The following is a 10906-nucleotide window of genomic DNA, read 5'->3' as shown; positions in this document are numbered from 1 at the left end:
CTCTGGGATCTCCTCATGGGCCACCAGCACCACCTGCCCTGCCTGGGGGCAGCGCGGGGGCTCCCTGTGCCCCAGCAGGACCCCCACAGTCCTGCACTGTGCAGTGCTGCGTTCCCCATCCCCAGCCTTTTTGGGGGTGGCCCTGGCAGCATGGCAGAGCCCACACACCACACTCTTCTTTCCTTCCCGCAGAAGCTGCTCCTTTCTGCAGCGTGGGCCATGTGCGCCCGGGTCCCGAGGAGAGCTTTGCAGTCTCTCATGCTGCTTGGAGCCATTCCTGCCTTGGGGCTGGCGATCCCCTTGTGGGTCCTGTGGAGGCTGGACTGGTGCAGCACGGCACCGTGGAGCATCGCCTGGCTGCGTCCCACCTGCCTGCCCTGGGGCTGGTGCCTGCGGCGCTCGCCAGCCACCGCCAGCACCTGACAGAAGGGAAACGCTGAGTCCTACTTTCCACGCCAGCCTCTGGTGCTCACAACTCTCTCAGACCAGCTTGTGGTCTGCAATTTTCCATCTTTAGTTTCAGCCAAGAGGTAACTTTTGAAGTCTGAGTCATCTTGGTTTTCCTATTCTTGTGTTTCGTGAGAGAAAAGCGCTCCCTGTGCTGCGCAGCAAGAGGGGAAGGGAGCAACCGAGGCTGGCCCAGGGCCCTTCTGGTGCAGCTCCAGGTGGGACAGGGTGCTCCTGCAAGAGCTAGCTGTGGCTCGTCTCATGGCTGTTACCAAATGCCTTGTTTCCTGGTGATATAAATCTTGGTCTTGTCCCATTGCAGAAGAAGATGAGCATCCAATAGCTGCAGGAGACAAGGAGATGTGGCTCCACACCAGCGCAGTAATTCCTGCTCAGCACAGTCTTGGTGCCCAGCATTAAATACACACTTGTTAAAGCTTCAGCCCCTCCGTTCACACTGCCTGCTAATGCATTTTATAATAATAACCAAGTCTGTTTAATTTACTTTCTGTATCAGTGATATTTTTCTGCCCCATATGCTGCAGTACAACAGCAACACTTCTCAAAGGTTTATCTTATTCCCTTTCTTACCTCAAACCAGGTGCTTCTGCCTGAAGCATGCCCATGCCACAGAGGCTGCATCCCCTCTGGGGCCGTGGCAGTGTTTTACAGCCCATGGAGAGCAGGGGTGCAGCCGTGCCTCCCTTCCCAGGGCCTCTCTGGGGCACAGAGCCTCCAACGCTGGCCGTGCAGCTTGCCCAGGTCAGGAATCACCACTCCAAAAGGTGCCAGGACTGCCCCTTGCACGGGGGGTGCTCATGTTCGATGGACACCCCGGGGGTCTGGCAGTTGGTGATTAATTTTTCTCTCTGCTCACCCCTTAAACACCATGTGCCTGCTATTAGCAGGGCCAGCAAGGGACAACACATGGCCGAGCACGCCGAAGTCACAACTCCTGAAATTCAGGGCGCTTCCTACCAGGCTGCGCTGTGTCGCACAGCATGGTTTATATGCCTGCTCCTTCGATAAAAATAAATCTTCATGTTTGCAGTTTACTTTAAACTACATCAAGGTGTCAGCTGAGCTGACGGCTCGCGCTGAGAAATGACTTCAGTGGGTGCCAGCAAACGGCTCCCCGGGTGACCGGGGGTCTTGGCCTGCCGAAGGGAGGCACTGATGGGTCCCAGGGGGAGGAGACCCCCGCCTACCATCACCCCCGCCAGCACCTGCCCCCAACTGTCCTTGTTACTGAGACAGCCTCTTTTCACCCGTTTGCACCCAGAGGTCCACCACGCGCTAACACCACTTCAGTGCTCACAGGGCTTCCCACGCCGGCACAGCTCCTAGGAGCAGAAGCTCAGCCAGCACCATCCTTCCTCAGCCTCCTTCCCCGTCATGCCCCCTGCCCAGCAGGCAGGGACCCCCCGGCAGCACTGGGTGGGGATCCCAGCACTGAGCCCCATCCCCTCTGCCTGGACACACACCTCGCTGCCCCTCCGGTCCCCTTCTCTGCCCCTGTGCTGCCAAAGCCAGGGCTCTGCAGCAGAGCCGCGTTGAGCTCAGATAGCGCTGGTGGCAGGCACCTCATTAGCGAGTGTGCCTGCTTTGTTTTGTGTTTAACTGAATTCTGCCCACGTCACGGCGCAGGCAGGAGTGTTTTCCCTGGCAGAGGAACCCCCAGAGCCGCTCACTGAGGTCCTGGGCGCGTTTGGGGCCAGTTTGGGCAGTGCCTGTCACCGCGGAGCCTTTTTCCTCTTCTGGTGAAAATGTAAACAGAGCAGTGTCCTTGTGGTCGTCTCTTCCCGACACGGATCTTGTACGAATCTGGGCTGAATCCAAATGATCTTATCTGCGGAGGAGACTGAGGATTTCCTACTGCAAGGCATTTACAACTGCTCAGCCAGGGGTGGCCCCGCGGGCTGGGAGAGGCGAGGGGGCCGGTGGACGGGGCAGGACTGGGGACCCCCACACGCTGCCCCCCTCGTGCAGGGGCTGCATTTTGGCCACCATCATTCACAGCCCTCTGCTGGGCCAAGGGGCACCCACCCTGCAGAAAATGCAGCAACACAGGGCAAAATTCACCCACTGCCAGACCAAACCTGGAGGGCTTGGAAGGCTTTACCCTGGGTCAGAGCACTCGGTCCGATTAGATACAGCCTCACTTAAACCAGTCGATGGCAGCCAACACGTGCAAGGCCACGCTGTGCAGCCCGTGCTGTGCTGGAGGGGACTGGCCTGGAAAACATGCAGCCTCAACAGCGGGCTTGTTTTTTCCCCAGCGTGACCATGAATACTTTACCTTGTTGCCAGCTCCTCTGGCAGGGGAGCGATACCGGGGTCACTGCACTCAGCAGTGAAGTCACAGTCAGCTCACCACGTTGCATTAGCAAGATGACAGAGGATGGGAAAAATACAGGAAAAAAAACAAAACAAAACAAAACACAAAATGCCAGGAGGAGCTCCCCCCGGGAGCAAAAGCACAGAGTGCACTGCCTGCCTGGGAAATCCTCCACCTCCCCACCACCCTCACACCCCTGCTCCCTTCCCTGGGGGAAAATCCCTCTCTCATTCCCAGTTCAGATCTGGGATTCTCCCAGTCCCCACGAGGCCATTTCTTCTTTTGAGTAAAAGAGGCGAGATCCACGTCGCCTGTTTATTTTAAACATCCTGCTCCTTGACAGCATCCTCAGCCCCTGAGTGAACCCTCTTGCCCGTGCAGCCAGCGACAGAGCCAGGGAGCGAAGGCAGGCGGCCGGACACCAACAGCAGTGCTGGAGCCAGCACAGGTCTCACCGCTGCTGGGGAGGGAAGAATGTGAAACCAGCTTTACAGCGCGAATTTACAGTCTCAGAGCTGCAGTGGCCATGTATGGATGGATGCATCAGACCCTTTTAGAAGAGCTCAAATACGAATACAAATTCTCCTTTTAAATCAGCAAATGTTTCTCTGGAATAAATCCAAACCAAACAGAGGTTAACGTGTTCCTGGGAAATGCATTAAATGTAGCGCACACCAGTCTTCCTAATGGAGAGTGGTGATGCTCCATCTCGTCCTGGATCGTTTTGATAACCATTGGAAGTCATAGCGGACCTCCCATTAATTTTCTCAGTAAGAGACATTTAGGTTTGATGCACTTAATATGGCAAGAGAGCAGTATGAATAAGTAATTTATACCCTCAACACTCATCTTTCTCAGCCAATTGGCACGAACCAAGTGGAGAGCGTATCTTTTAAACCAGTAACTACTTATCACACCTTTCAATGCACAGGAAGCTGCTGGAGTTGTGATAAACATGATCAAACTATTAAACTAAGAAATATCTGGCTATGTGGTTTCCGGGAAATGGTGCCTCAAACAAACCACAGCTACTGCCAACAGAGACAATATTTTAGGTGCTTCTACAGCTAATGGAGCGGTGGTGGGCGTAGGGAAAGGAAGCTGCAGAGAGCACACACTCAGAAGACCATTATTTCCTTAAAAACTGGCAAACACAGTACAATCCATTTGTTTGAACGTTAATGAGTAAAGCTAACCGTAAACCTGCAAAGAGTTGTTAGCTGCCGCGTCTCACACACCTGCATGCTACAGAAGGGAGCTGCTCGTGAGAGGAGCAGCGATGCTCAGGCTTTGGGCAGGCGTCTGCAAGCCCGCGCTTAGAAGACGCATCCCAGTAGTTGTGAGAAACCTCTTTGGTTTCATCTACCATTGTCTGGGTAAAGCAAAGTTCTCCTTTTGCACACAAGCTGCCCCAGAAGAGAGCCCGCCTGCCCAGCCCCTGCTGCTGGACTGGCTCCTGCCGCTGTCTGTCGAGCAGCACTTCCTCTTTCATAAATCACATTTTGCATTCTGAGCATGCGTCTCCTCTTCCATGCCATTTTTGTTTTCAGATAACCATTAGCTTAATTAATCAAGGGAAATGCATCACTTCTGATTGTCTGCTCTACCAGCTAGGCTGGGATGGTGGGGAGATGCCTCCCACTAAGCCATCCCCATGCGGGGCTCACCCGCGCACCCTGCGAGCTCCTGCCCCGACGCCAGTGCCGCTGCCTCTGCCCAGCCCTCACGCCCTCCTGGTGACATGTGGTGCTGATCAAAGCCCTCTTAAGATTCAGCACAGCTAACAGGCAAAACGCTGATTTTAATCACAGTTCACCTATTTCCACTTGCTGTCTGCATGCACAGGATGAGATTCTGGGGTCCCCGGTCCTCTCCATGGAGGCAGGTGAAAATCTCAAAACATTACTGCATGAGTTTCCATCCAGTTTGAAGCATCAGCTGAAACAAGATGAACCCAGATGCCAGTTTTGACCTTGCCCACACTTGGAAGTTTAACAAAATAGCCATGATGAAACCATTTTTATGGTGTAAGCTCCCAGAAGCCATTTCCACCACAATAAGAGCATGCAGAAGAACAAACTTAACCTACACAACATCTCAGCAATGGTGCCTACATTCACGATTGTTCCACTTCCACACAGACCCCAACAGCTGCCCAAGCTGGAGAAAATGGCATCCACAAACTGAACAGTCGCTGTTCCTCCAAATCAACTTCAAGCAACAGCCTAAGATGAGCAAGGCCATCACACCACGCCTGTGAGCATGAGGTTTAGAGGGAAACCTCCCCACGAGCACCCGACCCTGCCTGGAGATGCTGTAAGGAGCCCTGGTGGGGCAGGAGCAGGATAAGGCCAAGGACCATGCAGACGTTGCCATTTTGTAAAATATTAGCCCTGTGCTGTATTTTCAGCAGATTCCAGCAACTGTTAATCTAGTTCAGAGATGCCTGCAGGCCTACTTATGAAATCTGGACCATCCTGCGTTCTGGAGAAATTCAGTTCCTCCTCTAATCACGACCCTGCCCAAAGCTGGGGAATAATTCTGCTGGAATGGCACCGTCAGGCTAACAGCCAGCGCCTGCCCATCCCCTGCAGCCACCTTCCTGGCCCCTGTTTCCAGAAGCCTTGCAGATTTGCTGCTGCAAGCTCTGCCCAGCCCCTTTTGCCTTGGCACAGCGCAAGCCTCCCCCTGCCCCGCTGGCAGGGAGGGAAGCCCAGCACCAAGCCAGGCACGGAGCCACGTGCTCCTGTGACCTCGTGCTCCTCCTGGGGGGCACCAGGAGAAAACAGGGTGCCCTTTACAAACCACAGGCTGCAAGCACTCATCTCTGTGCTTTTGGGGAAAAGATGGAGCTGTTGGATGTACTGCTCCTGTCCTACAAGACGAAGCCAGCGCCGTGCCTCAGCCCTGTGAGTGCCTCCAGGCCCCCCGGGCACAGCCTGCCCCCCACCCCAAGCAAGCTGCCGTGCTGTTTGTATGCAGTAACAAATGCACTCCAAATCCTTGTAGTTTTTGTAAAGGTTTATAGTCCTTTGCAATGATTGCATGATACATTTCTCCCCCCGTGACACAGCCCTCGGACCAGGAAGCGCTGCTGGCAGCTCGCGCTCCACCTACGAGCAGCTGGGCTTTGCAATCCGATCTACACTAGCTGCAGAACATCAAATGCACTTTCAACATCTCCATTTAATATTTACATTCAAGCAATTAATAATTGGAAGCTTATAGTTTAGACATTTCTAATAGCAGCAATTTCTATAATAGCTTGTTTAGCTTTAGATAACGATTTTTTTTTTTTTTTGCACATAGAAACACCACATGTGTACAGTATCAAAAAATATATACCAGGGATGGTCCTGCGGGTCGTAAGGAGGGCAAGGGGACGAGACTAACAAATGCTGAATGGTTAAAAAGGAAAACAGAAAATATTCGTTTGATATAGTTTATAAGGTGATCTAGGGACTCCATAAATCTAGGCTTTATATTTCATTATATAAATACCTACAAATAAATATATTAGCACGGTCGGAGGGCGACCAGCTTTCAGCTCAAACAATACATTTCAATAACACCACGTACAAACGGGAGCAAGAATCACTCGACAAGTTAGCACTGTTAAAATATAATACTATAACTCTGAGGAACTGGCAGGCCCCGTCCTCGCCAGTCCCGGTGCTTGCAGGTCCCAGCGGCAGCCCCACGACCCGGGGCGGGAGCAGCAGCAGAGGACACCCCGCGTGGCAGGGACGGCCACCGCACCGCGCCCCGGTGTCCCCGCAGCCAGGGCAGGCTCAGCCGCCCCGCAGGGGCTCCGGGGAGGGGGCACCAGTACCTTGGAGGGAGGCGGTGGGGCCGGCGGCCCCGGGGCGGGCAGGCGGCTCCCATGGGGAGCAGCCACCGGCCACCTCACACCGTCACGTACTCCTTGAAGGTCACGGTCAGGCAGTTTGCGGTCACGTCTGTGATAATTATATTCCCAAAGAAGGGCTTGAATTCCTGCAGGGACTCGGCCTCCTCCTCCTCCTCCGCAGCCTCCCGAGGCTGCGGTGGCTCCGCAGCCGGCTTCTCGGCCGGCACCGGTGGCACCTCCGGCTTCACCTGCGCCAGGGCCGGCTCGCCCTCCGCCCGCGGCTTCACGCAGCGCAAGTCTATGGGCTCATCCAGGTCCGAATCCAGCAGGATGACCTCTGGCTGGGCAGCGGCGGGTGCCTCCGGCCGCTCGGGGCCGGGAGGGCTGAGGCAGGTGGGGGCACTGATGCTCCGGGACGTCAGGCGCTTCTTGCCCGGCTCCCGGTCCCCGTGCGGCTCCGACAGGCAGCGCTTGCGGGCGCCCGGGCTGGAGAGGTTCAGTCCCATGGAGGACGGGCTGTGCTCCTGCCCGGGGCTCAGGGACCAGGGCACGAGGTCCGGCTTGGTGGTGAGCTGCAGGGGCTGCTCTGCTGGAGGAAGGGGCAGCTCCTTGGCCGGGGGAGGCTTCCTGGGGCTCTCCTCCAGCTCCGCAGGGGGCTGCCTGCCCTCCGCCTCTGAGGCACCCAGGGCATTGCTGCCCACCACCCTCTCCTCCCCCGGCTTCCTCCAAGCCTCCAGCTTCTCTTCCCCACCCTTCTTAGGAGTCCTCTCCTCCGTGGCCCGCTTCCGGGGCGCCTCCCCGGACTTGATCTTCACCGCCTGCATGCCGTTCTCCATGTACTTGCTCATGACGATCACGATGCGCCCGTTCTTGTTTTTGTTCTTGACGATCTTCATCTTGCCCCCGAGGCCGTTGCTCGTCACCCGGTCCCGAGGGGGGGGCCCGGTACCACTGGACATGTTCTTCTCAGCCCCGTTCTTGCTCTCGGCAGAGAGGTTCTTGACCGGGCCCAGCAAGTTTTTGGCCGGGCCGTGCGCCCACTTGTCCGGATGGGCGACCAAGGGGCTCTTGTTACTGTCCAAGCAGGCCTGGCTCTGTGGCTCCTTGCTGCTGGGCTGGTAATGGGGCTCGTACATCTTGGGGTCCGGCTGGTAGTGGTGGTGCTTCTTGCTGTTCAGCTGGTAGTAATACTTGCCTTTGCTGTGGGACTGGTGCTTCATGCTGCTCTCCTTGCCATTGGGCTGGTACTGGTGGTGCTTCTTGCTGTTGAGTTCATACTGGTGCTGCTGGCTCTTGCCGGAGGAGCCGAGGTCCAGCTTTGGCCTGGTGTCCACGGCAGGGTCCTGCAGCCCCGTCAGGATGTTCGAGCGGCGGGCAAAGGAGGGAAGCTGCAACGCAAAGCCAAGGGCTGAGGTCAGCCAGGGACCCAGAGCAGGGCCCCGGTGCTCCGGCAGGCACCGGGGGCTGCTGTGCAGCGCCCACCCCTCCCGTGGCTCCGCTCGCCGGGCTGCAGCACGGCACGCTCGGTGCACCGCAGAGCCCCAGCCCGCTCCCACTTACAGGCCGTGCATTGCTCCAGATTAATGAAGCAATGAAAAGAAGAAAAGCACCCTTCAATCAGCTGTCTGGGAACGGGGACCAAACAGGGCTGCTGCTGCACAGCTTGCGAGCAGCCTGCTAATGCCGCCCAGCCGCCGGTGCCGTGGGTCTGCCCTGCAGCCCTGGGGGGCAGGGGGGGAGGGCTGCATCGTCCCCCCCCTGGGGCTGGGAGCTCCTGATGAGCTCAGCGCTGGGGACACGCGTCCCCACGGCACTGCCAAGCGCCAGGCTGCACACAACAGCTCCTCTGCATGATGAAACCCGCTGCAAGCGGCTCCCTGGGGACACGTGGCACTGCAAACAGGCTGCCCAGGAGCGTGGGGCTGGGCTCCCCCTGCACTCACCTGCATGACGAGCGGCTTTGGCTTGGGCCCCCGCTTGCGGTATCCCATCAGCTGCTCCTGCCGCTCCCTGCAGGAACACAGAGCCACGGTGAGGCCCACAGACCCCACAGACCCCCAGGACGGGCTCACCTGTGCCCCATGCATGCAGCTCCTGCAGTGCCAAGGACCCCATATGGGCGCAGAAAGGGGGTGTGAAGGGGAAGGGGGTGGAACCGGGATCTGCAGGTGCAGGGCTGCTGCACGGGGTCCTGCAGGATGCGGTGGGACAGGGGCACAGCCGGGCTGCTGGGGCAGGACGCGCCTCGCGAGGCGACTTCCCCGCTGCCGCCTCCCCCCGCTGCAGCAAGGGGCTGAAGTTTACAGTTTGCGCCAAAATACTACAGGAAATAAATGCACGGAAAGAAAAAAAAAAAAAAAAAAGAAAAGAAAAAAAAAAAAAAAGCCAGTTCAAGCGCAGCAGCAGCAGCAGCAGCGCCGCCTCCTTCGCTCGCAGGCATCAAATCCCCGGGCAGGCAGGAGCGCAAGGCGCGGCGTGGGGGGAGCGCGGCGCGGGGGGACCTTGAACCGGAGGCGGCTCCCGGCGGCCCCGCGCCGCCCGCCCGCCCCGCCGGGGCCGCGCCCCCGGGCCCGTCCCGCGCCCGCCGCTGCCCGCCCCTGCCGCGGCCCCCGGTCGGCTCCGTGACGCATCTGCAATTGCACGGGCGGGCACGGGGCGCGGGTGCCCGCAGCCCCCACCGAGCCCCCCCCCCTCCCCGCGGCTCACCTGTTCTGGAAGGCGATCAGCAGCCGGGGGTCCAGGATGTTCTCCTCGGGCTCCCACGTGTTGTATCTTGCGGGAGGGGAGAAGGGCAGCCGTCAGCCGCGGGGCCCGCCGGGCGGGGGCCGGGGTCCCGGGCAGGGGCGCAGCGACCGGGGCCGGTCCCTGCAGGAGCCCCGGGCCCGTTTCGGGGCTCGCGCCCAGGGCCCGGGTCCCCGGGGAGGGGGATGGGCGGGGGAGGAGGGGGTGTGGGGGGGGGGGGCACGGGGACGGAACTGTTTATTTAGCGCAGTTATTATTCCGGAGGAATTCTAAGCATGTCATGATGAAATTTTCCAAATCCCCTTTCCTGGACCCATTAAAGCGGCCCCGGCGCGGAGGAGGGACCCGGCGGCGGAGTCCGGGCGAGCAACGCGCCCCCTCCCCCGCCGCCCCCCCCCCCGGGCACTGTCATGCAAACCCCAAATACTCCGCAGCCCGCAGCGGCCGCCCTCGCTCCGGCGGCCGGTGCCTCCTCCTCGGCGGCGGCTCCCGGGGCAGCCCCGCCACCGCCCGCCCGCCCGCCCCGGGGCTGCGGGGCTGCGCCTTTCGTTTTGGCGATTATTCCCCCTTTCCCCCCCGCCCCCCCCCCTTTACCCCCCCCGCTCGCTTCTGCAATATGGAGCCTGGCTCCCGAGGAGGGAAAGGGGGAAGGAGCCATTTTCTGGTGCACATCAGCCGCCGCCTGCCTGCCTCGCTCCGCGCCCGCCGCCGCCGCCGCCGCCGGGCCCCGCCGCCGCCTCCCGCCGCCCTCGCCGGGGCCTCGCCGGGGAGCGGAGCGCGGCGGGGCCGGGGGAGCCCCCCACGGGCGGGCCGGGCCGGCAGCCCCCCTGCCTGCCGCCCCTGCCCCGCCGCCGCTCGGTACTCACTTGGGCGACCAGCCCCTCCATTTCACCAGGTACTCCACTCTGCCCTGCGGAGCGCGGGAGGCAAAGACACGGCGTCAGCTGGCCCCGCTGCCCCCCCGCTGCCCCCCGGCCGCCCCCCGCCGCCCCCTCCCCTCCCTCCTTCCTTCTCTCCCTCCCTCCCTCCTCACCTTTCGGATCCGCTTCTTCTCGATGCTCTCCACGGCGAAGACGTGCTCCCCCACCGCCGGCAGCTCCATGCTGCGCCCGGTTAGGGCCGGGCCGGGCCGGGCCGGGGGGGGTCCGCGCTGCCCGCTGCAGCCGAGCCGCGCTCCGGCTCCGGCAGCTCCCGCCGCCGGCCCGACAGACACTGAGCGGCGGCCGCCGCGGCACCGCAACCCGTGCAAATCCCGGAGCGAGACGTCAGGGAGGCGGCGCCTCCCGGGCCCGGCTGCCCGTCAACGGCGGGGCCGGGGGATTGGCGCAGCCCTGCCGGGGAGCGAGGCGGGGAGGGGGCGGGCGGGGGCCGGGCGGCCGCGGGGCGGTGGGGAAGGAGGGGGGGGGCCGCGAACGGCCCGGCCCCCGCCCCACGCGTGACTCAGCACGGCCCCCACGGGCCCCGCGGCCGGTGGGGGGCGGCAGAGCCCGCGGGGCAGGTGCGCGCCCCGGGGGGGGCGGGCCGGGGCT

The 10906-nt window shown here is 60.4% G+C and overlaps 1 protein-coding gene across 2 annotated transcripts; it reads right to left on the bottom strand.

The window, feature by feature from the left end:
* Window positions 1-5788: 5788 nt before the first annotated feature.
* Window positions 5789-10662, bottom strand: CBX4 (chromobox 4). Of its 2 annotated transcripts, XM_068654839.1 has the most exons (5): window positions 10411-10662; window positions 10244-10287; window positions 9342-9407; window positions 8579-8645; window positions 5789-8023 (listed from the first exon to the last, which is right to left on the bottom strand). In XM_068654839.1, exons 1-5 carry the CDS (start codon window positions 10477-10479, stop codon window positions 6692-6694), a joined length of 1578 nt encoding a protein of 525 aa, XP_068510940.1. In that variant the 5' UTR covers window positions 10480-10662; the 3' UTR covers window positions 5789-6691. The 2 variants fall into 2 exon arrangements, with proteins under 2 accessions (XP_068510940.1, XP_068510941.1); XM_068654840.1 differs by lacking the exon at window positions 10244-10287 and having other exon boundaries at window positions 10411-10659.
* Between the last annotated feature and the right edge of the window lie 244 nt (window positions 10663-10906).

Source organism: Anas acuta, chromosome 18 (genome assembly GCF_963932015.1).
Source record: "Anas acuta chromosome 18, bAnaAcu1.1, whole genome shotgun sequence".
Lineage (NCBI taxonomy): Eukaryota > Metazoa > Chordata > Aves > Anseriformes > Anatidae > Anas > Anas acuta.
This window is presented reverse-complemented; position numbering and strand designations above follow the sequence as displayed.

What these genes read in the sequence shown, in the direction of transcription:
- CBX4 (XM_068654839.1), bottom strand. Translation starts at nt 10,479, where the DNA reads ATGGAGCTGCCGGCGGTGGGGGAGCACGTCTTCGCCGTGGAGAGCATC. An exon ending in TGGAGGGGCTGGTCGCCCAA is followed by an intron (nt 9,408 to 10,243) that starts GTGAGTACCGAG and finishes CCCTCCCGCAAG; the next exon opens with ATACAACACGTGGGAGCCCG. An exon ending in CTGATCGCCTTCCAGAACAG is followed by an intron (nt 8,646 to 9,341) that starts GTGAGCCGCGGG and finishes GTGTTCCTGCAG; the next exon opens with GGAGCGGCAGGAGCAGCTGA.